Source organism: Engystomops pustulosus, chromosome 8 (assembly GCF_040894005.1).
Source record: "Engystomops pustulosus chromosome 8, aEngPut4.maternal, whole genome shotgun sequence".
NCBI classification, from domain to species: domain Eukaryota; kingdom Metazoa; phylum Chordata; class Amphibia; order Anura; family Leptodactylidae; genus Engystomops; species Engystomops pustulosus.
The window spans coordinates 34,362,009-34,389,305 of NC_092418.1; the positions used below are offsets into that span (position 1 = coordinate 34,362,009).

A 27,297-nucleotide genomic window follows, 5' to 3' on the forward strand; every position below is an offset into this window, starting at 1 on the left:
ACACAAGAGCTTACAGTCTATGAGGATGAGGGGGTGACACAAGAGCTTACAGTCTATGAGGATGAGGGGGGTGGCACAAGAGCTTACAGTCTATAAGGATGAGGGGGTGACACAAGAGCTTACAGTCTATGAGGATGAGGGGGTGACACAAGAGTTTACAGTCTATAAGGATGAGGGGGTGACCCAAGAGCTTACAGTCTATGAGGGTGAGGGCATGACACAAGAGTTTACAGTCTATGAGGATGAGGGGGTGACACAAGAGCTTACAGTCTATGAGGATGAGGGGGTGACACAAGAGCTTACAGTCTATGAGGATGAGGGGGTGACACAAGAGCTTACAGTCTATGAGGATGAGGGGGTGACACAAGAGCTTACAGTCTATGAGGATGAGAGGTTGACCCAAGAGCTTACAGTCTATGAGGATGAGGGGGTGACACAAGAGCTTACAGTCTATGAGGATGAGGGGGTGACACAAGAGCTTACAGTCTATGAGGATGAGGGGGTGACACAAGAGCTTACAGTCTATGAGGATGAGGGGGTGACACAAGAGCTTACAGTCTATGAGGATGAGGGGGTGACACAAGAGCTTACAGTCTATGAGGATGAGGGGGTGACACAAGAGCTTACAGTCTATGAGGATGAGGGGGTGACACAAGAGATTACAGACTATGAAGATGAGGGGGTGACACAAGAGCTTAGAGTCTATGAGGATGAGGGGATGACACAAGAGCTTACAGTCTATGAGGATGAGGGGATGACACAAGAGCTTACAGTCTATGAGGATGAGGGGGTGACACAAGAGCTTAAAGTCTCTGAGGATGAGGGGGTGACACAAGAGCTTAAAGTCTCTGAAGATGAGGGGGTGACACAAGAGCTTACAGTCTATGAGGGTGAGGGGTGACACAAGAGCTTAAAGTCTCTGAGGATGAGGGGGTGGCACAAGAGCTTACAGTCTATGAGGATGAGTGGGTGACACAAGAGCTTACAGTCTATGAGGGTGAGGGGGTGACACAAGAGCTTACAGTCTATGAGGATGAGGGGGTGACACAAGAGCTTACAGTCTATGAGGATGAGGGGATGACACAAGAGCTTACAGTCTATGAGGATGAGGGGATGACACAAGAGCTTACAGTCTATGAGGATGAGGGGGTGACACAAGAGCTTAAAGTCTCTGAGGATGAGGGGGTGACACAAGAGCTTAAAGTCTCTGAGGATGAGGGGGTGACACAAGAGCTTACAGTCTATGAGGATGAGTGGGTGACACAAGAGCTTACAGTCTATGAGGATGAGGGGGTGACACAAGAGCTTACAGTCTATGAGGATAAGGGGTGACACAAGAGCTTACAGTCTATGAGGATGAGGGGGTGACACAAGAGCTTAAAGTCTCTGAGGGTGAGGGGGTGACACAAGAGCTTAAAGTCTCTGAGGATGAGGGGGTGGCACAAGAGCTTACAGTCTATGAGGATGAGTGGGTGACACAAGAGCTTACAGTCTATGAGGGTGAGGGGGTGACACAAGAGCTTACAGTCTATGAGGGTGAGGGGGTGACACAAGAGCTTACAGTCTATGAGGATGAGGGGGTGGCACAAGAGCTTACAGTCTATGAGGATGAGGGGGGCACAAGAGCTTACAGTCTATGAGGATAAGGGGTGACACAAGAGCTTACAGTCTATAAGGATGAGGGGGTGACACAAGAGCTTACAGTCTATGAGGATGAGGGGGTGACACAAGAGCTTACAGTCTATGAGGATGAGGGGGTGACACCAGAGCTTACAGTCTATGAGGATGAGGGGTGACACAAGAGCTTACAGTCTATGAGGATGAGGGGGTGACACAAGAGCTTACAGTCTGTGAGGATGAGGGGTTACACAAGAGCTTACAGTCTATGAGGATGAGGGGGTGACACAAGAGCTTACAGTCTATGAGGATGAGGGGGTGACACAAGAGCTTACAGTCTATGAGGATGAGGGGGTGACGCAAGAGCTTACAGTCTATGAGGATGAGGGGGGGACACAAGAGCTTACAGTCTATGAGGATGAGGGGTGACACAAGAGCTTACAGTCTGAGGGTGAGGGGGTGACACAAGAGCTTACAGTCTATGAGGATGAGGGGGTGGCACAAGAGCTTACAGTCTATGAGGATGAAGGGGTGACACAAGAGCTTACAGTCTATGAGGATGAGGGGGTGACACAAGAGCTTACAGTCTATGAGGATGAGGGGGTGGCACAAGAGCTTACAGTCTATGAGGATGAGTGGGTGACACAAGAGCTTACAGTCTATGAGGGTGAGGGGGTGACACAAGAGCTTATAGTCTATGAGGATGAGGGGGTGACACAAGAGCTTACAGTCTATGAGGATGAGGGGGTGACACAAGAGCTTACAGTCTATGAGGATGAGGGGGTGACACAAGAGCTTACAGTCTATGAGGATGAAGGGGTGGCACAAGAGCTTACAGTCTATGAGGATGAGTGGGTGACACAAGAGCTTACAGTCTATGAGGGTGAGGGGGTGACACAAGAGCTTACAGTCTATGAGGATGAGGGGGTGACACAAGAGCTTACAGTCTATGAGGATGAGGGGGTGACACAAGAGCTTACAGTCTATGAGGATATGGGGGGCACAAGAGCTTACAGTCTATGAGGATAAGGGGTGACACAAGAGCTTACAGTCTATGAGGATGAGGGGGTGACACAAGAGCTTACAGTCTATGAGGATGAGGGGTGACACAAGAGCTTACAGTCTATGAGGATGAAGGGGTGACACAAGAGCTTACAGTCTATGAGGATGAGGGGGTGACACAAGAGCTTACAGTCTATGAGGATGAAGGGTGACACAAGAGCTTACAGTCTATGCCAATGAGGGGTAGACATAACAGCTTACAGACTATGAGGATGAGGGTGTGACACAAGAGTTTACAGTCTATGAGGATGAGTGGGCGACACAAGAGCTTACAGTCTATGAGGATGAGGGGGTGACACAAGGGCTTACAGTCTATGAGGATGAGGGGGTGACATAAGAGCTTACAGTCTATGAGGATGAGGGGGTGACACAAGAGCTTACAGTCTATGTGGTGCGGGGGTGACACAAGAGCTTACATTCTATGAGGATGAGGGGGGTGACACAAGAGCTTACAGTCTATGAGGATGAGGGGATGACACAAGAGCTTACAGTCTATAAGGATGAGGGGATGACACAAAGCTTACCGTCTATGAGGAATAGGTTCTAGTCCTATTCTCTAGAGACACAATCACCTCCGTAAGGCCAGTGGCAGACAATCTGTGGAAAGTTGGATTTCACAGACCAAGAACAGTGAAGAGTACAAGACTGTGACTCATGACCACTGTTGTTCTGCAGGGAAGCAGGGACTCCTACAATGCACAGAGTCATATTCTCTGCCCCATGGTCAGTGCCTAAAATAAGGGCAGCACCTGCACCATTTTTCAAGGGATGACCTGACCTGTGAACTAGGTTGTGTGTAAGTGCACCAGGTATCCTCAAAACACGGTTTTCGCTGTCCAAAATGATTGCTTTACCTGCACTGAATGGGTACACTAGTGGTATTCACTTTTATAGGTCTTACCTTGTTTAAGTATTTATAAGTAACTAATACAAAACCTGAACCAGTACCCCATAATATAATGTATTCTCGTACTAATCTATGTATATGGAACTATGAAACCCTAACCCTAAGACTCCTACATCCGCACCCTCCACACATTCTTAAAGAAAATCTCCCAAACCACTAACTCATACTGTGACTATGACTATGGTAATCTTCTCATACTTGTTATCCATGGCCTCCTTCCTTCTAAAATTAACCTTACAAATTATGCTAATGAGCCTGAAGGGCTCTGAGGGATGTTACCGGATCCCCTCCGTGCTGCAGAGTCACAATCTGTCTCACTGTTGCAACCTCCCCCTCTGCGCCCTCATCACTTCCCCCTCCCTTTGCCTGCTGTAATCTCGATACAGCAGAGAAAGTTTTAGCACAGTTGGAGGGAGGAAGTGCTGCTGCACAGTGTAACAACCTGTGAATCTACAGCACAGTGGGTAACAAGTCCAGGAGCCCTTAGCATAATTTTAAAAGTTGATTTTACAAGGAAGGAGTCCATGGTCAACAAATATAAGAAGATTACTACTGCCACAGTGCCTGGATCTAGGAGTAATTCTCCTTGATTTATCATAATAGATTTTCTTGGTAGATTTGGTGCAACCCTGGGAGTATTTAGGCATCAAACATCTACGCTCAGTATAAGCCATCCTTTTTTGTAATAGGGGCAGGGTCTTACGCCTCCATTGATCAATTGAACAACATGTCATGACATCTCACATTTTCATACAAACCAAATGACTCATTAGCTAAATTTTCTTTAAAGAAAAAATAAAATAATAAAAATAACAAATAAATCTATTTCTATTTTTTTTGTTGCTTTTGGTGCTTTTTGTAGAAAGTAAAAAAGAGACAACAATCCTGTTGGTGTGCACTAGGTGGCGACAGTGAGTGTGTGCTAGAGAGATCGGCACCACTCAAAACAAACCAGGGAGAGAAGGCACAGAGGACACTTACAATCAAAGCCACACAGTGTGTAAGTGACAGGGAGGAGGGAGCCCTACCCAGGAGCAGGCGCAGCCACCAAAACTGTCCCCCAAATAAAGCAGGGGACATCTGGTGTGACATGCCAGCCACAAGTAGCCGGAGCCTCCTGTCTACTGATGGGGAAGTGTCACCATGAAGAAGAAGAGTCATCCAGGTCCCTGATCATCAACTAAACAAGTCACGTCTGTGTCTTTTCTCTTGTGTTTATTTTTGCCTTTATTGAGGGGAAAAAAGGGGAAGACCATGTACAGACAAGCCGGGCACCTGATGGCACTGTGAGGGACCATGGCATATATACAGGTAGGTGGCATTCACACTTTTACTGATTGCTGAAAATCAAGTCTTGGGTTACAACTTGCAAAAGTAAATGGGCACCGGCTGCAAAGGATGGGCTGTGACATGGCACAGGAGATGGCATAGGGGAGAAGGCATAGGGGAGATAGCATAGGGGAGGTGGCATAGAGCAGATGGCATAGGAGAGAAGGCATAGGGCAGATGTCATAGGGTAGAAGGCATAGGGGAGATGGCACATGAGATGGCATAGGGGAGATGGCATAGGGGAGAAGGCATAGGGGAGAAGGCATATGAGATGGCATAGGGGAGATGGCATAGGGGAGAAGGCATAGGGGAGAAGGCATAGGGGAGATGGCATAGGAGAGACATAGGGGAGATGGCATAGGGGAGAAGGCATAGGGGAGATGGCATAGGGGAGAAGGCATAGGGGAGAAGGTATAGGGGAGAAGGCATAGGGGAGAAGGCATAGGGGAGAAGGCATAGGAGATATGGCATAGGGGAGATGGCATAGGGGAGATGGCATAGGGCAGATGGCATAGGGCAGATGGCATAGGAGATGGCAAACAACTGCTAAGGGGTGATATGGGCAGAACGCATTGAAGAAGAACTTTACCATATACTGTTTATATCTCTGTAGGTAAATAAATATTTGTTTTAGAGAGGCAAAAGAAAATTATAAAAAGTTCATTATATGTAGTTAAATATGTACATTCCATGCATAATAAATAACGTCCAATGTAGCAGAGTCGAAGAGAATGAGGCGTCTGCTGTGAATTTCTAAAGCAGTACACTAACCTGTTGTCATAAAGATGTGACAAACTCCGCTCTGCTACACTGACAAATTCAGCACAACTACATCTGAGTTTAGGTCTATTTAGGTAGAAAAGTTAACCTACCTCTCTGCTCAGTGACACTACAGAACTTAGTAACCGCTGAATTCATTCCAACCATATCATCTGTACAATGAAAAAAGGGATTTTTTAAAAAATTACTTTGTGCTTCCTCTGTTATTCCTATTAGAAATATGTTAATCAATTGGCCGCTGGGTGTTACAAATGGGGGTGCAGAATTAATGCTGAGAATATAGACTGTAGGGACACACCCCTTTGACAAGGTGAATACACCCAAATGTATAGATACATTGTACAGATATAAAAAGAGATGCTCCAGAAGTGTCATTTTCAGTAAAATTCAAGTAGAGAATAAAAAAAATGTTAGGAGAGATGACAGGTTCCCTTTAAGATCTCAGGTGTGACAAGAACTTTCTCCTTTTACTCCACCTCCTGTAAAATACTAATAATATTAATAAAAAGCGACACAAACACGTCCTATCACGAGAGAGCATCTTGTGTGCGCTCACATCCGCCACCATTCCTCTCCTGGAGGTGTCAGCGCCGCCCATGGCTCGGCGACAGATGGCTGTATTTGCGCAAAAAATTTGTCATAATGAATAATTCTGATGATTTATTTTTACGCTGTTGCCTAAGCAGTCTCCACAGGGTAGGAGAGGAGTGGTGTGGCGTGCTGTTCATCATGGGGTTAATTGGCACGGCACAGCTCGGCGGTGGCACGGTGTGCGCAGGTTGTGTTCGGGGCGGAGCTGACACTCACATCGGTTCAGGCTTTGATGCACAAGTCCCTGCAGAGCAACAGTTGAACGTGTCAGCAGCAGATGTTGCTCACTTGTGACATATGGGATGTGGTGTTAGTGTCAGGTTACCCCCCCCCCCTCCCCGCGCTACCCATAACTATCGGATCCGCTGTATCCAAGTGTCCTGCTCTATTCCCGCTACCCATGTATCACTTTGGAATTATCGTTCTGCTGTAATCCGGACTAGCACGTTACTATCCCACATCTACAAATATTAGTTATGTTCTCCCCGTGTTTGCGTGGGTTTCCTCCGGATCCTCCGGTTTCCTCCCACACTCCAAAACATACTGGTAGGTTGATTAGATTGTGAGCCCCATTGGGGAGAGGGACTGATTTGGCAAACTCTGTGCTGCGCGGCATAATCTGTGTGCACTATATAAATAAAGAATTATTATTATTATTAATAAGTGTTCCGTTCCCCCCCAAAAAAAATTATCCAAAAACACCCCAATCTATGTTTGGCTTTAATATGAACCCGGTGTAAGTGGGTCACTTTGTAGTATGTGGCTTTGGACCCTGGACACAACACCATCACCAGAAACAAGAAATATAGAACTTTACTCGTCCTGGCAAAAAAAGTGGGTGCACAGTCAGGGATATTCATCCATTGCGGTGCAGGGTCTGTGTTTTTGCGCAAGAGTTGTGTGGTAACTTACACTGGGATGTTAGATTGTGGCGCAAGGGGTTAATGGATTGACGCACGACCCGAAAGTTTCTGAACATTCTCCACATTCAATAGAACAGTAAAATCTAGTGAGAGGTTCTAGCTCCGAGATCATTACAACTAAAAGCAGTATTTCCTGAGCTTCTGGCAATGTTTTCCCTGTTTTCAGCGATCTTTCATTTTAGAGAACTTTCCGTTTTTCTATTTATGTAAATGAGCCTCTCGTACACAAAGGCTGTGGCCATGACTGCTGCGGCACCACATTTTTCTTCTTTTTATGCCACTTAGTGCTGATCCGTTCACAATGATTGATATCCCTGTTTAGAAATACATTGTAGATAGAAAAATAATTTTATCTAAAATGACAGATTATCTGGAAACAGAGATTTCTGGGAAGCTCATAAAGGGCCGAGCACAATGCTGGTGTTACTGCTGGGAGCACACCGCTTGGAGGTTACTGTTTCATGAGAACATAGCTCATCTGTAACAACCTGATGGGCCCACAGCTTGCTGGTTACAATCTGATGGGCACACAGCTTGCTGGTTACAGTCTGATGGGCACACAGCTTGCTGGTTACAATCAGATGGGCACACAGCTTGCTGGTTACAATTTGATGGGCTCAAAGCTTGCTGGTTACAACCTAATGGGTTGCCCCTTGCTGCACCTTCGAGATGACAGATAGCAAGTGGCCTACTTTCTCCCCTTCCTCAAAAAAATCTTTGTTTCATGAACATACGCTTCCGAGCCGCCACCTCCAACAAGTGTGTATTAAGTACCTCCTGAGCTTGTCGCAGTCTATCTTTGGTCAGGTCAGTAGGGTTTTCAAGTCCGCTTCTGCCCTACGCATTTCCAGGTGCATAGCCTCATCTAATGCCCGAGTCCTAGATTTGGTAACACTCACATATTTCATAAGAACCCCCCTCAAAAAGATTTTCATGGTCTCCCATGTCCATTGCTGTGAGTCACAATCTACATGTGCCTCAAAGAACTGAGTGAGGTCGCCCGGAACATTACTGGTCACCAGCGGTTGAGTCAACCAAAATGGATTAATCCTCCACAATCTCATAGAAGTGTGAGGTTCCCCAGATGTGGTAATGGAAATAAACATAGGGGAATGATCGGACAGTGTCCTCTGGAGGTACTGAACATCCGTCACTCGGAGTGACATTCCGGAATCCCCCAACGCCAGGTCAATTCTAGAGAGACTAGCATAGGTAGAGGAACAGCAGGAATATTGTCTAGAGCATGGGTAACGGACCCGCCATAGGTCTATCATACCCACCTCCGAGATCAGAGTACCAAAGGGAGTCACCCCTACCGCCCTACCATCTGTCAGCAGTCTATGTCTGTCCAGGCCTTCATGAGGGACATTATTGAAATCTCCCACCACCAAATAGGGTATCCCTGGATGCTTTGCAATATATGTCAACACCAAAGTACATACCACATTTGAGTAAGGAGGAGGGATGTATACTGTAATAAGCAGAAAGGAGAATGTGCCAACGTTGCACTTCAGACAGATATATCTCCCCTCCGTATCCACTGCTTTATCAACACATTCCAAAGGTATATTCTTATGCACCAGAATGCTCACCCCCCTTGCGTATGTGGAATAGACAGCATGGTAGGCATTCCCTATCCAGGGCTTCTTCATCAAATGGACATGATCCTCAGACAAATGTGTCTCCTGAAGACAATATATGGCAGGCTGTTGTCTAAGTAGGTACTGAAAGACCCCCATACGCTTGGTTGCATCAGACAAACCTCTCACATTCCAACTAACTACTTTCACATTCATCGCCATCTATCCTTACATACACACTAAAGTCACAGCCGCCCGTTCCCACCACACACCAACATATCTTCCATTTGCTTTCTCCCAGACCCTCCCCCCACTCCCTTCCCCCCCACAACAAAAACATATACCACAAGTGACTCCTAATACATCTCCATCCACCTGAGCCCTTGTTGGGGCTATGCGTATACCTATGATATACCCTCTGAGCATGTACTGCATATTTCTCATACATAACCATCTTGGATTCAGTACTACTCATCAGGTGCATCTCCCACCCACCTCCCCCCTATTTCCACCAAATAGTGGAGGGAAGACAGGATCTTTCTACCCTTACCAAAATTATCCGGATCACTACTTTTACTCCAGAACCATTGACAATAACACTGTATAATAAACATTAAATGTAGAAAACTGCCCCTTCTGTAGATATCTTATCAGGAGCCCCGTACAGTAACAACCACAGGTGCATTAGGGCAACATATCAGAAACTCTTATCTTAAAGGTCTCTATAACCGGGGTCGATCAGTCCCCCTCCTCCGGTACACGATTCCGCAGTTGGCCTTCATGTTGGTCTAGCCATTGCAGGGCCGTTTTAGGATCCTCAAAAAAGTGGGTAGTCCCCAATGCTACCACTCGCAACTTGGCAGGGAATATCATAGAGTAGGGGACATTCACGGCTCGTAGCCTGCGCTTTATGTCCAAGAACTTGTCTCTTCTGCGCTGCACATCTTGAGAGTAGTCCGGAAACAGAGAAATTTTAGCCCCGTTGATGGTGAGGTCCGGATTATCCCGGGCCTTGCGCAGAATAGTATCCCTGTCTCTGAAGTGTAGAATCTTTGCCAACATTGGTCTAGGTGGGCGACCTGGTGGTAACGGTCTTGTGGGGACCCTGTGGGCCCTTTCGATGGCAAATAATGGAGATAACGTCTCTTTCCCAAATTTCTGAAGCAACCACTGCTCAATGAATGTTGTGGGATCTTGGCCCTCTTCTTTCTCAGGTATCCCCACCAGCCGTACATTATTTCTGCGTGCCCTATTTTCTAGGTCATCCGTCTTATCCCAAAGAGCGCCAATCTCATCCTGTCCCCTTCTGGAAGCTTTTTTGCATTTCTCCATATCATCCTCAAGATCTGAGGTTCTCTGCTCTACCTCAGTAGTGCGTTCAGATATTCTATGTACCTCATGGCGCAAAACGGAGAGGTCTTCCTGCATGCCCCTCACTTGTTGTGTGAGAGAGCTAATGCCTGTATTACAGCGGGTCACCGCCTTCAGAACGTCGGCAATAGTGGGCTCCACTTCCTGTGAGGAGACTTTAGTCAGCCTGGGTGTCTGAGTAATTGTCCGGTCACCCACCTCCATATCAGAGAGCTCGTCCTCTGACAAGTTCGGGTCCACTCCAACCGAGCCATCTGTCCGCTGCCATGAGTCATCAGGAGGACCCGATCGTTTCCCTCCCGCCTGCCTGGCAAAGCAACCCAGCCGGTCCGCGATGTTCTTCTGCCGGCGGGAAGATGCGGGAGTAGACGCGGAGGCGCCAGCGCCATCTTGAAAATCAGGGCCGCTGGAAGTTTTAGCGCTGCGGGTGCCTTTAGACGGCATTCTCTAAAGTTCAGCCGGTGTCTAAGCGTACCAGAGGGTTTCAGCAGCAGGATCCTCGGTTCTGGAGCCAGTTCTTAGACCACCACCGGATAAAAAACAGGATAAGTGGTGGGAGCTCTCCCTATGCGCGTCTTACTGCATGCTCCGTCAGGCCACGCCCCCTGCTGGTTACAATTTGATGGGCACACAACTTGCTGGTTACAATTTGATGGGCACAAAGCTTGCAGGTTACAAGCTGAAGGACACAGTTTGCTGGTTACAATTTGATGATCACACAGGTTGCTGGTTGCAATCTGATGGCCACACAGGTTGCTGGTTACAATTTGATGGGCACAAAGCTTGCTGGTTACAAGCTGAAGGACACAGTTTGCTGGTTACAATTTGATGATCACACAGGTTGCTGGTTGCAATCTTATGGGCACACAGGTTGTTGGTTACAATTTGATATGACACAGCTTGCTGGTTACACTGATGGGCAAACAGCTTGCTGGTTACACTCTGATGGGCACACAGCTTGGTGGTTACACTCTGATGGGCACATAGCTTGCTGGATACAAACTGATGGCACACAGGTTGTTGGTTAAATGGGTTGTAACAAGCACATAGTGTGGCAGTTGTAGATTCACAGATTGATGGTTACACTATCACAGGCTTTACACTTAATTTCAAAGTGCAAGAACACTTTGTGTTTGCTACAGTTTTACAGGTGACAAGGGTTTCCTAGACCTTCACTGTTGGATTATGACAATAAAGAAAGGGACCTCTAATTCTTATTCATGTATGCCAGCATGCATATCAGATCCCTTGCAGGACCTTCACAGGTCCTTAAAGAAAATCTACTATCAAAATTCAGCATGATAGACCAGGGACACTTATTGATAGATAGGTAATCTTCTTATATTTGTTATCCATGGTGCCTTCCTTCTAAAATCAGTGTTGACAATTATGCTAATGAAGGCTGTTACACTGTGCACAGAGCACTTTCCCCTCCCACTGTGTGATGGAACTTCCTCTGCTGCAGTGAGATTACATGAATAACAAATGTAAGCGGTGCCTGAATCTATGAGTAAGTGTCCCTGGTTTATCCAAGCTGGACTTTAGTAGTAGATTTGCTTTAAACAGCAGAACTGAAGTGGGCTGGAGAGATCCATCCTCATTTCCCAACTTGGTTCTGGTGTTGTATGTAGGCAGTGAATGCCAATTCGTGGGGCTCGCAATTTTTATACAGCCTGGGGCACATTGCATTCTTAACCCCCCCCCCCCTTCCCTCGGTGCCATAGGTAAAGGAAGAACTTGGAATTTATCCAAAACCATTTGCAAGATTTCGGGGACCCTTATAGAAGCAATTCTCCATATGTAGCAAGATTCTCAATGGCAAAGCCTAAATCCATTTTGGATATCTCTAGCAGGACTTCCTCACAGTGCTGGTCCCAGGCAGTCCTTACCTCACACCTTACAGTACCCTCTACCTATCCTCAGGCTTAATATCTGATCGTAGGATCGAGACACTTGTTCCCCTTATAAAACGGATATTTTGGATTGTACCAGGTCTGTACATACATTTATGGAGACAGAAGCTGGAAGGTCTGTCCAATGTTTAGTGGTCATACTGTGTTACTTGGCTTCCGTTAAAATGAATGTGCATGGCCGTACCCCCAGACTATAGCAAGCTGAACCTTAAACAACTCCAACCCTCTATGATCATATATTAAAGGTTAGGAATTAGATGTTTGAAATGAAACATGTAGTAGAAGGTCAACACTGAAACTGAAGCAATTGAATGGCAAATCTCGAGAGAAATTTTTATAAAATGACACCAACAGAAATGATACACCTTGTTCTTATTGTTGCAGAAGTCTTGTGGTTTGTATATATAAACTTAAAGGAAATCTACCATCAAAATCTATTATGATAACCCAGGGACACTTACTCATAGATCCAGGCACCATGACTGTGGTAATCTTCCTATATTTTTATCCATGGCCTCTATCCTTCTAAAATCAACTTTTATAATTATTGTCTGAGTAAGAATAGCAGCCCTCCGTGCTGTAGCTTCACAGGCTGTTACATTGTGCAAGAGCACCTCTCCCTACCACTGTGTGAGATTACAGCAGGCATAGGGAGGGGGAAGTGCTGTGGGAGCAGGGGGGGTGGGCAAAACAGTGTAACAGCCTGTGAAGTGAAAGAACAAAGGGCCCTGATCTTGAAACTTGTAACTGAGACAGGATCCTGTCTGAGCTGGAACCCTAAAACCTGTTCCTGATCGGAGCCCCAAACCTGTACCTGAGTGAATTGTGCCTGATCAGGAACCTTGAACCCCAGCCTGATCCAGAACCCTAAACCTTGACCTGAGCCTGTATACTGCTTAATCCAGAATTCCTGACCTGGTACAAAACCCTGACCTTGTACCTGACCGGAACCCCTAATCTGTGTCTGTACCCTGCTCCCCACTCTGATGCCTGTACCCTGACACATCCCTTGTGTCTGTACATTTATCTGTCTTTCTGTCTCTCTGTTTATTTTCCTTCTGTTCTTAGCGCATATTCACAACAGGGATTGTAGACCAGTAGCTCCTTACCACTAGGGTCTGTAAGGCTGTTAGGCAGAGAATTGAGGTTGTGAGTGAGCTCAAAGCCTGCGCCCCTTTCTTTTCTCAGACAATATACAGTTTTGCAATGTATCTTCTATTATGGCTTATGTCTTACTGGGAAGAACATTCTTCTTCTCTCCCAGGCCCATACTTGTATTATTGGCTGCGGCCACTACAAATACAGAATGATTTATAAAAGGGTAGTCTAACTGGTCTGGAAAATAGGAAGTAATTTCATTGAGGCGGACGTCATTGGAGACACATGGCACATAATATTAGGCAATGAATGCAGCTCTGTGTGACAGCATGTTCTATCTGTCATATGAGGGATTTAGAGAGATTAGGTTTGGGTCTTTACCGACATTTTATACCTGACAGTAGGAGTTTCTCTTTCTGTTGTTCAGGATCAATAAAAAGCTCTTTTTTTATAAACACTGCCCCTCCTGTCTATAGGCTTTGTCTGGTATTGCAAGCCATGCTCTGTTGAGTTCTTTTTAATCAAGGTCCAATCCCTTCCAAAGATATGCTTCCCAGAGGTTTAGCCTATGATTTAGCTTGTACATAAAAGAGATCCTGCTAGATGAGGGGGCGGTAACATTTTATTTAATGAAACAGAGACACACCCCCAGAGAAAATAAAAGGTTACCGCCCCTTTGTCTAGCAGGAAATAATTCCCATATAAGTTCATAGGTCGATATCTTTTGAACGGGTGGGCGGATTTAAACAAAACAAGCACCGAATTAATCGGGAGAACAGCGGCAGTCACATCATATATGTCTTATTGTACTGAGGACGGAATGTTATAATTGAACTATGTCTCTTTGAATGAAGGCATTGTGCCCCTTACACTTTCATACTTCATGCTTCCCTCCTCCTTAGTCCTCCTCCGTACTTTTTCCTCCACATTTCCCAAGTTCTCTTCCACATTTGTTTTTCTTCCCCACCTCCAATCACTTAAGTCTTTATCCATAATTTCCATACCACTCTTGTTCTGACCTTCAGTCTGTTTTTATTCTCCATTTCCCTCCCACACTCATCTCCTCTATACCACTTCTCATCCCTCCCACCGGTTTTTTTTTTCTTCTGAAGACCTTCTCTATTATCCTCATCCATTATTCTACATATATAGACACGTATATATACAGTATATGTATAAAGGATTCTGTGCTATCACCTAGGAGCAGGCAAATACTTAGCCCTTGCTACGCAACTATCTCACAGTAATCAAGTGTAATCTAATATATCAGAGGGTCTGGAATATCAGTGCAGCTCACGCACAGTCTGCCTGGCATTGATTACCAAAGACAATGATTGTAAGTATTCCTATAACATCTGAAGATCTTCTTAATGTTGTCGATTATATTACTATATCATATCGATGTGCAATATATGGGTTGACCACTTATTTCCTAGTAGTAACAAGGTATAAATTGATATAAGGAGTTTATAGTCTAGAACTATACAGGACATTGTAGTCATTGTGTATCCACTAGTAGGTTACATTTTGGTGGATCTGACCAGGTCCCATCTTCTCGCTGACCGTTGATCTCTTTACTATGTATCTTTGTGGGCAGAATGTAGGTTGTATGGCTGGCAATGATCTGGGTGCCTTATCTTGTACTAATGGAGATTAGTGTCGTATTGATTGGAGATAAATTGTATCTACATAGGATTTGGGATTGGATACACAATGGGTTCAGATTTGTACTTCCTACCTTGATCTTTCCAAAGTCATGGGTGGCTGCTGGTGTATAAAGTGTATATATTATAGAAAGACATTCAAGAATGGATTACATAGAGTTATGTTTGTTATTACAGAGCTGTGGGATGAGTCTATAATCTCACTAGCGTTACTATGTATCAGTAGTTGTTTGTTGCATTCTGTGCTGTTGATATTTACTGTTACAATTTATGACATTCTACAAATATTTCCTTGCATCTTTCATTCTTCTATTATATATTCTCCATCCATACCCGGACCACTGATGTCTTTTACATAGCATTTCAAACTGTGGATTAAGTTTAAAATATATTGGGTTTTTTTAGGGAATTTTTGTCCATTTTTATTTGAATTCACATTTCTATGTGTTTTTTAGTGCTGTTTGATGAGATCCTTGGTCCAGTTTATAAACCCCGAGACATACACAGTTGAAGGGGAGGGAAAGCTTTATTAGGCGTCTGCTTTATTGCTGACTGTTTGGGTCTAGATTAATTTTGGGGTCTGGTAAAGGGGTGAAGGCTCTGGGTAAGTATCCATAAAAGTTTTGGCTACCTATAATTTTTGTTTAGTGTTGATGTTGCACATACAGAGAAGAAGTTAAGGTTCTGCAGTGAGATGTCTATCTTGTTTGAGAAATCCCTTGTCTTAGGACCTTTTACTATCGCTAGGATTTGGCCATTGCATATGGTAGAATTGAACTATTGAGGCTTTCAGATCTTCATAGATTGGATCATAACATTCTAAACATCCTCACTAAATCTACCATCTAAATCCATTATGATAAACGAGGGACACTTACTCATAGATCCAGGCACCGTGATTGTGGTAATCTTCTTATATTTGTTATCCATGGTCTCCTTCCTTCTAAAATCAACTTTTATAATTATGCTAATGAGTCAGGAGGGCTTCTGGGGGTGTTCTGATAGCCCTTCCTTGCTGTTACACTGTTCAAGAGCACACTGTGTTGTGAAACTTTATCTGCTGCAGTGAGATTACATCAGGCAGAGGGGGGAGGATTGCTGAGAGAGCCGAGGGGGAGACACAGTGGGAGAGTAGGGGGTGTAACAGAGTAACAGCCTATGAATCTGATGCATGGAAGGGTGTTACCTGGTTCCCTCTGTGCTATAGCTTCACAAGCTGTTACTTTGTTCAGGAGCACTTCCCATTCCCTTTATGTGACATTTCAGAAGACAAGTGCGGAAGGGAGTGGTAGAGTAGCAGTCTGTAAAGCTGCAGTTCTGTTGGAGCTCTGGTAACACACTAACTAGCATAATTTTAAAAGTTGATTTTAGAAAGAAGTAGACCATGGATGACAAATATAAAAAGAGTCACGTGAGGAGATTACATTAGGTAGAGGAGGTGGAAGTGCTGATGGAGCGGGGGGAGTGTGAGACCGTGTTACAGCCTGTGAAGCTACAGCATGGAGGGTGGGGGTGTTACCAGAGCCCTTCTGGCTTATGCGCCACAGTCACAGCGCCTGGATCTGTGCTTCATTTTGAAGTCATACTGGTTCCTATTAGTCCTATATGTGACTTTTTCCCTTGTAAAGCAGGTTGAGTCTACATGGCGACCTACAGTAATATGTTGTATGACGTCACCCATCATCTTTCCAATATCGGATATGAAAGGACTTTGCTATAACCTTGACAATATGACAAGCCGGCCTCTCTGTAGTCCTCTAGTGCGAGGCCTGTGTCCTCCATGATTACATTTATGCCCTGCCGGGGATTTATGTGATAAAGCATTGAACATCCAGAGGAGTGTCTGATTTTTTTTTGACTTGTTGCAAATGCTAAAGGCACAGGGGAGGATTCATGTGCGGTGTCTGATTCCCTGTCTCCCAGGAGAGGTGCGAGGGTCTGCAGCCGTGCCATCCTTTGCGGATGTTTCTATGGTTACAGCCTCAGTTCATTTCTAAGCTAAGATCCGTCCTCTGATGGAAAAACAATGCAACAATCACCCATCCCCTACTCCTAGACGGAGCCGTCACCAGAAGGTCACAGGCTACGCTCACAATTTCCCAAGACCAGGCTACAAAATCCATACTGAACCTCCCACCTATTCGCAGCTGATTAGTATCCATGTCACCGGCGCTTACTCATCAGCACAGAGGGAAATCCAATCTATTTTGTTTTTTTAGATCCTTATTTTTTTCCTGCTTACCGTTTATTATTCTGTATTTTTAGGACTATAAGGCGCACAAAAAATCCTTTGATTTTCTCAGAAATCAAAGGTGCGCCTTATAGTCCAGTGCGCCTTATATATGAATTGTACTAACAGACAACAGCTGCCTTGAACTGTGCACAGGTCTGCCACCTGCTGGTCATTCATCCTTATAATCAGGTGCGCCTTATAATCCGGTGCGCCTTATATATGAATTGTACTAACAGACAACAGCTGCCTTGAACTGTGCACAGGTCTGCCACCTGCTGGTCATACATCCTTATAATCAGGTGTGCCTTATAATCCGGTGCGCCTTATATATGAACCTAGACGTTTTAGCAGGCATTTATTGAAGATGCGTCTCATAATCCAGTGCGCCTTATAGTCCGAAAAATACGGTACTTGTCTAAACAACTCTAACAATTTGGGAACAATTTTAAATTTGTGATTCTCTGTTTTTTATTTTACAATTTTATTGTTAACGTTTTTTTCTTAAACATTTTTAGTCATTCTAAATACATATATATTATACTGTTATTGTTCTCTGATTCTCATTTTTACACAGAGAACATAGAGCAGTGATGGCGAACCTATTAGTGCCCAAGCTAATACCAAACCCCACTTATATTTCACAAAGTGCCCAAGTGGTATTTTAAGCAGTAACTTATTGCTACCTGTTCTTCCACATCTTTCAATCGTATCAGCCCCTGAGGCAGCCAATACAGTTGAAAGAAGGCGGGCACATTCAGACTCTCATAGTAGCTTCTCTGCAGGGTCTCCCGAACCTATGGCACGGGTGCCAGAGGTGGCACTCAGAGCCCTCTCTATGGGCACCCGTGCCATCACCCCACCGCAGACTCCGCCAGACAGGACTTAAGGCCTCTTGCAGTCCCAGGCAGCCCAGGACCCTAGAAGGAAGCTACAATGATAACCAAAGCATTTTCTCTTTCTTTCTACTGTATTGATGTCCTCAGGTGCATATACAATTTAAACCTGTGACACAGGAGGGAGAAATAAGTTACTGTTTAAATTGTCGCATCGGCACTTTGCGAAAAATATGTGGGTTTTAGATGTAGTTTGAGCACTCGGCGTCTAAAAGGTTTGCCATCACTGCTGTAGAGGAAGAATGAAGGGTCCAGCAGGAGGATATCCAAAAATAATACAGGCAGTCCCCGGGTTACATACAAGATAGGGACTGTAGGTTTGTTCTTAAGTTGAATTTGTATGTAAGTCGAAACTGTATATTTTATCATTGTAGTTCCCGACAATTTTTTTTTTTGCCCCAGTGACAATTGGAGTTTCAAATTTTTTTGCTGTAATAGGACCAAGAATTATCAATAAAGCTTCATTGCAGACAATTTTAAGCTGATTATTGCAGTCTGGGACTATTTTAAAGCATCCAGAGAGCTTCACCAGAGGTCACAGTGGGCAGAGGGATCTGTCTGTAACTATGGGTTGTCTGTAAGTCGGGTGTCCTTAAGTAGGGGACCGCCTGTACAGCCTTGTCCACACCTTCTCAGTTCCAAACAGCCAATGAAGTGTCGCTTTAAAATTGCCTGGGACTGCAGGAAGATTTGGTGGATTTGTTCCTGTCTGGTGACTCCATGCCATAGGTTCGCCACCACTGACATAGAGAATATGACACTTTAGCCATGGTCTACAACCTGCTGCACTCCCCATGTGTTGCTACTACAGTTCTTCAATGTCCTGATCCATAAAAGCTACTAACTATACCATGAGTTATCTCAATGTTAAATGTAGCCATTGCTGCTGTCTGGAAAATCCCATAGCCGTTGGATTTCTCATAAGAGTACATAAGTCTCTAACTAAGTTCTAACTAGTACTAAGGTCACATTAGTGTTGTTAGGAGCCTGTGTTGAAAACTTATAGATGAAAAAAGTTCTGTGAGCAGGACCCGTTATAGAAAGGACGCTCTAATGGAAGCCCAAACTTGATTATATTTTATGGGCCCCATTATTTTACATTATTCAGGGCTTTATTTTTTTTTAAATCATTCTGCTCCTAGAACAAGTATTTCATTTACTGTATATCCAACTTGGCATTTAGCAGTAGCAGTAATGTGCTGAGCCCACATATACAGTATAGGAGTAGTAGTACTGTGTGCATTTATACAGGATAGGAGTAGTAGTACTGTGTGCATTTATACAGGATAGGAGTAGTAGTACTGTGTGCATTTATACAGGATAGGAGTAGTAGTACTGTGTGCATTTATACAGGATAGGAGTAGTAGTACTGTGTGCATTTATACAGGATAGGAGTAGTAGTACTATGTGCATTTATACAGGATAGGAGTAGTAGTACTGTGGTGTGCCTATATATACAGGGTAGGAGTAGTTTTACAGGATAAGAGTAGTAGTACTGTGCCCATATATATAGGATAGGAGTAGTATTGTGCTGTGCCTATTAGAGATGAGCGAGCACTAAAATGCTCGGGTACTCGTTATTCGAGACGAACTTTTCCCGATGCTCGAGTGCTCGTCTCGAATAACGAACCCCATTGAAGTCAATGGGAGACTCGAGCATTTTTCAAGGGGACCAAGGCTCTGCACAGGGAAGCTTGGCCAAACACCTGGGAACCTCAGAAAAGGATGGAAACACCACGGAAATGGACAGGAAACAGCAGGGGCAGCATGCATGGATGCCTCTGAGGCTGCTTAATCGCACCATTATGCCAAAATTATGGGCAACAGCATGGCCATGACAGAGTGACAGAATGAAGCTAGATAGCATCTAAAACATGCAATAATTGACCCTGACACTATAGGGGACGGCATGCAGAGGCAGCGGCAGCAGGCTAGAGAGTGGCATGGCGACATACCCTAAATGGACTCAGGCTTCAAACCAATGGGTGGCAGAGAGGAACCAAAGGAGGTGAGCAAGAAGCGCTCAAATAATATCGGTACATGATAAAAGTTTGCCAGTATATTTTGTGGATTACACAGCAGGGTGGCGACAAAGTTAACATGGAAGCCATGAAAACAACCCAAAATTCTGCCTGACACAGCTCGTTTGATAAGGGGACCATGTATGGAGGCAGTGAACTAGTAGTAGATTAAAGGTTCTGCAGTTAAAACTATGTTAGGTGGATCTTGGCATGGAGCTGGCGCTCCGCTGCCAGGCGAGCTTTCGCCAATCCAAGCCCCTGTCTCTAGGCTACTCCCCAAACAGCACTTCTAAGAACCTTTTGTATAAGATCAAGTGTAGTAGCGTTCTTATAAGTTTAGGATATGGCGGGTGAGGGGAATGTAAACAGATGCGCAAGAAGCGCTGAAATAATATTGGTAAATGATAAAAGTTTGCCAGTATATTTTGTGGATAACACAGCTGGGTGGCGACAAAGTTAACAACTTTGATGTGGAATCCATGAAAACAACCCAAATTTCTGCCTGACACACCTCGTTTGATAAAGGGACGATGTATGGAGGCAGCTATATGGACGACTTTTGGAGGTAGCAATGGAGACAACGTGTGGAGGCTGCTATGGAGACAATTTAATTTGGATAGTGCCTGTATGTGGCAGTCCCAAAAATTTTTCAAACCAGAGGAGCAGGTAGGTGGCCCTCCAGAAAAATTGAATAGATTGAGTGCCTGTATGTGGCAGTCCCAAAAAGTTTTCAAACCAGAGGAGCAGGTAGGTGGCCCTCCAGAAAAATTGAATAGATTGAGTGCCTGTATGTGGCAGTCCCAAAAAGTTTTCAAACCAGAGGAGCAGGTAGGTGGCCCTCCAGAAAAATTGAATAGATTGAGTGCCTGTATGTGGCAGTCCCAAAAAGTTTTCAAACCAGAGGAGCAGGTAGGTGGCCCTCCAGAAAAATTGAATAGATTGAGTGCCTGTATGTGGCAGTCCCAAAAAGTTTTCAAACCAGAGGAGCAGGTAGGTGGCCCTCCAGAAAAATTGAATAGATTGAGTGCCTGTATGTGGCAGTCCCAAAAAGTTTTCAAACCAGAGGAGCAGGTAGGTGGCCCTCCAGAAAAATTGAATAGATTGAGTGCCTGTATGTGGCAGTCCCAAAAAGTTTTCAAACCAGAGGAGCAGGTAGGTGGCCCTCCAGAAAAATGGAATCGATTGAGTGCCTGTATGTGGCAGTCCCAAAAAGTTTTCAAACCAGAGGAGCAGGTAGGTGGCCCTCCAGAAAAATAGAATAGATTGAGTGCCTGTATGTGGCACTCCCAAAAATTGTTTAAAACAGAGGAACGGGTCGGTGGCCCTCCAGAAAAATTGAATAGATTGAGTGCCTGTATGTGGCACTCCCAAAAATTGTTTAAAACAGAGGACCGGGTCGGTGGCCCTCCAGAAAAATTAAATGCATAAAGTACTATAGCAAGAGCCAGTGGGCCCTGTCAAAAAATAGCCAGTTTCCTCTGCTTTACTGTACAAAGAGGAGGAGAAGGAGGAAAATGAGGAGGAGGAGGAGTGGATCAATTATTCAGGTTGAGCTTCCTTCACCTGGTGGAGATTGGAAATTATGAGAAATCCAGGCTTTATTCATCTTAATAAGCGTCAGCCTGTCAGCGCTGTCAGTCGACAGGCGTGTACGCTTATCGGTGATGATGCCACCAGCTGCACTGAAAACCCGCTCGGACAAGACGCTAGCGGCAGGGCAGGCAAGAACCTCCAAGGCGTACAGCGCCAGTTCGTGCCACATGTCCAGCTTTGAAACCCAGTAGTTGTAGGGAGCTGTGTGATCATTTAGGACGATGGTATGGTCAGCTACGTACTCCCTCACCATCTTTCTGTAAAGATCAGCCCTACTCTGCCGAGACTGGGGACAGGTGACAGTGTCTTGCTGGGGTGACATAAAGCTGGCAAAAGCCTTGTAAAGCGTACCCTTGCCAGTGCTGGACAAGCTGCCTGCTCGCCTACTCTCCCTCGCTACTTGTCCCGCAGAACTACGCACTCTGCCGCTAGCGCTGTCAGAAGGGAAATACTGTTTCAGCTTGTGCACCAGGGCCTGCTGGTATTCATGCATTCTCACACTCCTTTCCTCTGCAGGGATGAGAGTGGAAAGATTTTGCTTGTACCGTGGGTCCAGGAGAGTGAACACCCAGTAATCGGTGCTGGAATAAATTCTTTGAACGCGAGGGTCACGGGATAGGCAGCCTAGCATGAAATCTGCCATATGCGCCAGAGTACCAACGCGTAAGAATTCACTCCCCTCACTGGCCTGACTGTCCATTTCCTCCTCCTCCAACTCCTCCAACTCCTCTTCTTCTGCCCATACACGCTGAACAGTAAAGGACTCAACAATGGTCCCCTCTTGTGTCTCGCCAACATTCTCCTCCTCTTCCTCCTCATCCTCCTCCACCTCCACCTCCTCCGATATGCGCTGAGAAACAGACCTAAGGGTGCTTTGGCTATCAACAAGGGAATATTCTTCCCCCGTCTCTTGTGACGAGCGCAAAGCTTCCGACTTCATGCTGATCAGAGAGTTTTTCAACAGGCCAAGCAGCGGGATGGTGAGGCTGATGATGGCGGCATCGCCACTGACCATCTGTGTTGACTCCTCAAAGTTACTCAGCACCTGACAGATATCAGACATCCACGTCCACTCCTCATTCTAGACTTGAGGAAGCTGACTGACCTGACTACCAGTTCTGGTGGAAGTTGACATCTGGCAGTCTACAATGGCTCGGCGCTGCTGGTAAACTCTGGATAACATGGTCAGTGTTGAATTCCACCTCGTGGGCACGTCGCACAACAGTCGGTGAGCGGGCAGTTGGAGGCGGCGCTGCGCTGCCCGGAGAGTGGCAGCATCTGTGCTGGACTTCCTGAAATGCGCACAGATGCGGCGCACCTTCGTGAGCAAATCTGACAGATTGGGGTATGTCTTGAGGAAACGCTGAACTATCAGATTTAACACATGGGCCAGGCATGGCACATGTGTCAGTCTGCCGAGTTGCAGAGCCGCCACCAGGTTACGGCCGTTGTCACACACAACCATGCCTGGCTTCAGGTTCAGCGGTGCCAGCCACAGATCAGTCTGCGCCGTGATGCCCTGTAATAGCTCTTGGGCGGTGTGCCTTTTATCGCCTAGGCTCAGCAGTTTGAGCACCGCCTGCTGTCGCTTAGCAACGGCACTGCTGCTGTGCCTAGAGCTACCGACTGATGGCGCCGTGCCCACGGATGGTAGTTCGGAGGAGGAGGTGGAGGAGGGGTGGGAGGAGGAGGAGGCATAGTAGGCCTGAAACACCTGGACCGAGGTAGGCCCCGCAATCCTCGGCGTCGGCAGTATATGACCAGCCCCAGGGTCAGACTCGGTCCCAGCCTCCACCAAGTTAACCCAATGTGCCGTCAGCGATATATAGTGGCCCTGCCCGGCAGCACTCGTCCACGTGTCCGTGGTCAGGTGGACCTTGTCAGAAACGGCGTTGGTCAGGGCACGGGTGATGTTGTCTGACACGTGCTGGTGCAGGGCTGGGACGGCACATCGGGAAAAGTAGTGGCGGCTGGGGACCGAATACCGAGGGGCGGCCGCCGCCATGAGGTTGCGAAAGGCCTCGGTCTCTACTAGCCTATAGGGCAGCATCTCCAGGCTAAGCAATCTGGAGATGTGCACATTAAGGGCTTGGGCGTGCGGGTGGGTTGCACTATATTTGCGTTTCCGCTCCAGCGTCTGGGGTATGGAGAGCTGAACGCTGGTGGATGCTGTGGAGGATCGTGGAGGCGACGATGGGGTTTTTGTGGCAGGGTCCTGGGCAGGGGGCTGACTATCAGCTGACACAGGGGAAGGAGCAGTGGTGTGCACGGCCGGAGGTGAACGGGCTTGTTGCCACTGAGTGGGGTGTTTAGCATTCATATGCCTGCGCATACTGGTGGTAGTTAAGCTAGTAGTGGTGGAACCCCTGCTGAGCCTGGTTTGGCAAATGTTGCACACCACAGTCCGTCGGTCATCCGGTGTTTCCTTAAAGAACCTCCAGACTTCTGAAGATCTAGCCCTCGCCGCAAGAGCCCTCGCCACGGGAGCTTCACTAGTTGACACATTTGGCGCTGATGCACCAGCTCTGGCCCTGCCTCTCCATCTGGCCCCACCACTGCCTCTTCCAACCTGTTCTGGTCGAGGACTCTCCTCCGTCTCAGAAGCACTGTGTTCACCCGGCCTCTCAACCCAGCTTGGGTCTGTCACCTCATCATCCTCCGATCCCTCAGTCTGCTCCCCCCTCGGACTTCCTGCCCTGACAACAACTTCCCCACTGTCTGACAACCGTGTCTCCTCATCGTCGGACACCTCTTTACACACTTCCACTACGTCAAGAAGGTCATCATCACCCACAGACTGTGACTGGTGGAAAACCTGGGCATCGGAAAATTGCTCAGCAGCAACCGGACAAGTGGTTTGTGACTGTGGGAAGGGTCCAGAAAACAGTTCCTCAGAGTATGCCGGTTCAAATGCCAAATTTTCCTGGGAGGGGGCAGACTGGGGGGGAGGAGGCTGAGGTGCAGGAGCTGGAGGAGTGGCGATTTCGGTGACATGGGTGGACTGCGTGGAAGACTGACTGGTGGACAAATTGCTCGAAGCATTGTCAGCAATCCACGACATCACCTGTTCGCACTGTTCTGGCCTCAACAGTGCTCTACCACGAGTCCCAGTAACTTCAGACATGAACCTAGGGAGTGTAGCTCTGCGGCGTTCCCCTGCTCCCTCATAAGCAGGTGGTGTCTCACCCCGGCCAGGACCACGGCCTCTGACCCCTGCAGTAGTTGGACGCCCACGTCCCCGCCCTCGTCCTCTACCCCTAGCCCTCGGGTTAAACATTTTTAAAATGAGAGTTATAGCTTTAATTTTTTTTTTACTTTTTTTTGTGTTTTTTTTTTTTTTTGTGTTTTTGAGTTTTTAAAACCAAACAATGCTATCCTATTGCTATGGCTATTTTCTAGCCAAGTATGAAAGCACACTACTATGCCAGATGAGATGACACCGAGTTATTAAACAAAATAAACGTAAAATAAAAAAGGACAAATGGCAGACTGTGCCTAATTGAAATCCAACCCCTACTAAATTTTCCCACTTCGGTCTTTGCAATGGATATGTGCGTCACTAAGCGCAAAACACAGCGGTCGCAAGTCTCACTACAAATTGCTGACAATTGGCTAGTAGATGCACTGCAGCAAGTACAGCCACCAGCAGATCAACCAGAAATCAAATATATAACGCTACTGTAGGCGTAAGCCGTTTGGATTCTCCTATGGCTATTTTCTAGCCAAGTATGAAAGCACACTACTATGCCAGATGAGATGACACCGAGTTATTAAACAAAATAAACGTAAAATAAAAAAGGACAAATGGCAGACTGTGCCTAATTGAAATCCAACCCCTACTAAATTTTCCCACTTCGGTCTTTGCAATGGATATGTGCGTCACTAAGCGCAAAACACAGCGGTCGCAAGTCTCACTACAAATTGCTGACAATTGGCTAGTAGATGCACTGCAGCAAGTACAGCCACCAGCAGATCAACCAGAAATCAAATATATAACGCTACTGTAGGCGTAAGCCGTTTGGATTCTCCTATGGCTATTTTCTAGCCAAGTATGAAAGCACACTACTATGCCAGATGAGATGACGCTGAGTTATTGAACAAAATAAACGTAAAATAAAAAAGGACAAATGGCAGACTGTGCCTAATTGAAATCCAACCCCTACTAAATTTTCCCACTTCGGTCTTTGCAATGGATATGTGCGTCACTAAGCGCAAAACACAGCGGTCGCAAGTCTCACTACAAATTGCTCACAATTGGCTAGTAGATGCACTGCAGCAAGGACAGCCACCAGCAGATCAACCAGAAATCAAATATATAACGCTACTGTAGGCGTAAGCCGTTTGGATTCTCCTATGGCTATTTTCTAGCTAAGTATGAAAGCACACTACTATGCCAGATGAGATGACACCGAGTTATTAAACAAAATAAACGTAAAATAAAAAAGGACAAATGGCAGACTGTGCCTAATTGAAATCCAACCCCTACTAAATTTTCCCACTTCGGTCTTTGCAATGGATATGTGCGTCACTAAGCGCAAAACACAGCGGTCGCAAGTCTCACTACAAATTGCTGACAATTGGCTAGTAGATGCACTGCAGCAAGTACAGCCACCAGCAGATCAACCAGAAATCAAATATATAACGCTACTGTAGGCGTAAGCCGTTTGGATTCTCCTATGGCTATTTTCTAGCCAAGTATGAAAGCACACTACTATGCCAGATGAGATGACGCTGAGTTATTAAACAAAATAAACGTAAAATAAAAAAGGACAAATGGCAGACTGTGCCTAATTGAAATCCAACCCCTACTAAATTTTCCCACTTCGGTCTTTGCAATGGATATGTGCGTCACTAAGCGCAAAACACAGCGGTCGCAAGTCTCACTACAAATTGCTCACAATTGGCTAGTAGATGCACTGCAGCAAGTACAGCCACCAGCAGATCAACCAGAAATCAAATATATAACGCTACTGTAGGCGTAAGCCGTTTGGATTCTCCTATGGCTATTTTCTAGCCAAGTATGAAAGCACACTACTATGCCAGATGAGATGACACTGAGTTATTAAACAAAATAAACGTAAAATAAAAAAGGAAAAATGGCAGACTGTGCCTAATTGAAATCCAACCCCTACTAAATTTTCCCACTTTGGTGTTTGAGGTGGATATGTGTGCCACTAAGAGCTAAACACAACGGTAGCAAGTCCCCCTGCTAATTCCTCACAAAATGGTACTAGATGCAAATAAAAAAAAAAAAAAGTATAACGTTATTGTAGCCCTAAGAAGGGCTGTTGGGTTCTTGGAGAATCACTCCTGCCTAACAGTAAGCTAATAGAACACCCTAACGCTTTCCCTGACCAGCAGCAGCTCTCTCCCTAGCGGCATCCAGACACAGAATGATCCGAGCAGCGCGGGCAGTGGCTAGTCTATCCCAGGGTCACCTGATCTGGCCAGCCAACCACTGCTATCGACGTGTAAGGGTACCACGTCATGCTGGGTGGAGTGCAGAGTCTCCTGGCTTGTGATTGGCTCTGTTTCTGGCCGCCAAAAAGCAAAACGGCGGGAGCTGCCATTTTCTCGAGCGGGCGAAGTATTCGTCCGAGCAACGAGCAGTTTCGAGTACGCTAATGCTCGAACGAGCATCAAGCTCGGACGAGCATGTTCGCTCATCTCTAGTGCCTATATATACAGGATAGGAATAGTAGTACTGTGCCATGCCCATATA

General features: G+C 45.9%; 1 protein-coding gene across 4 annotated transcripts in view; it reads left to right on the forward strand.

The window, feature by feature from the left end:
* SYT17 (synaptotagmin 17) overlaps positions 1-27,297 on the forward strand; it is a 154,229-nt gene that overhangs the window by 85,284 nt on the left and 41,648 nt on the right. The window contains exon 1 of one of the 4 annotated variants that reach the window (XM_072120633.1): positions 4,526-4,897. The exons of 1 other annotated variant lie outside the window; for it this stretch is intronic. In XM_072120633.1, coding sequence (XP_071976734.1) covers positions 4,883-4,897 — 15 coding nt within the window. In that variant the 5' untranslated portion in view covers positions 4,526-4,882. Of the gene's footprint in view, positions 1-4,525; positions 4,898-14,347; positions 14,508-27,297 lie in introns of those variants that run through there. 2 more of the 4 variants (XM_072120636.1, XM_072120634.1) reach the window with 2 other exon arrangements.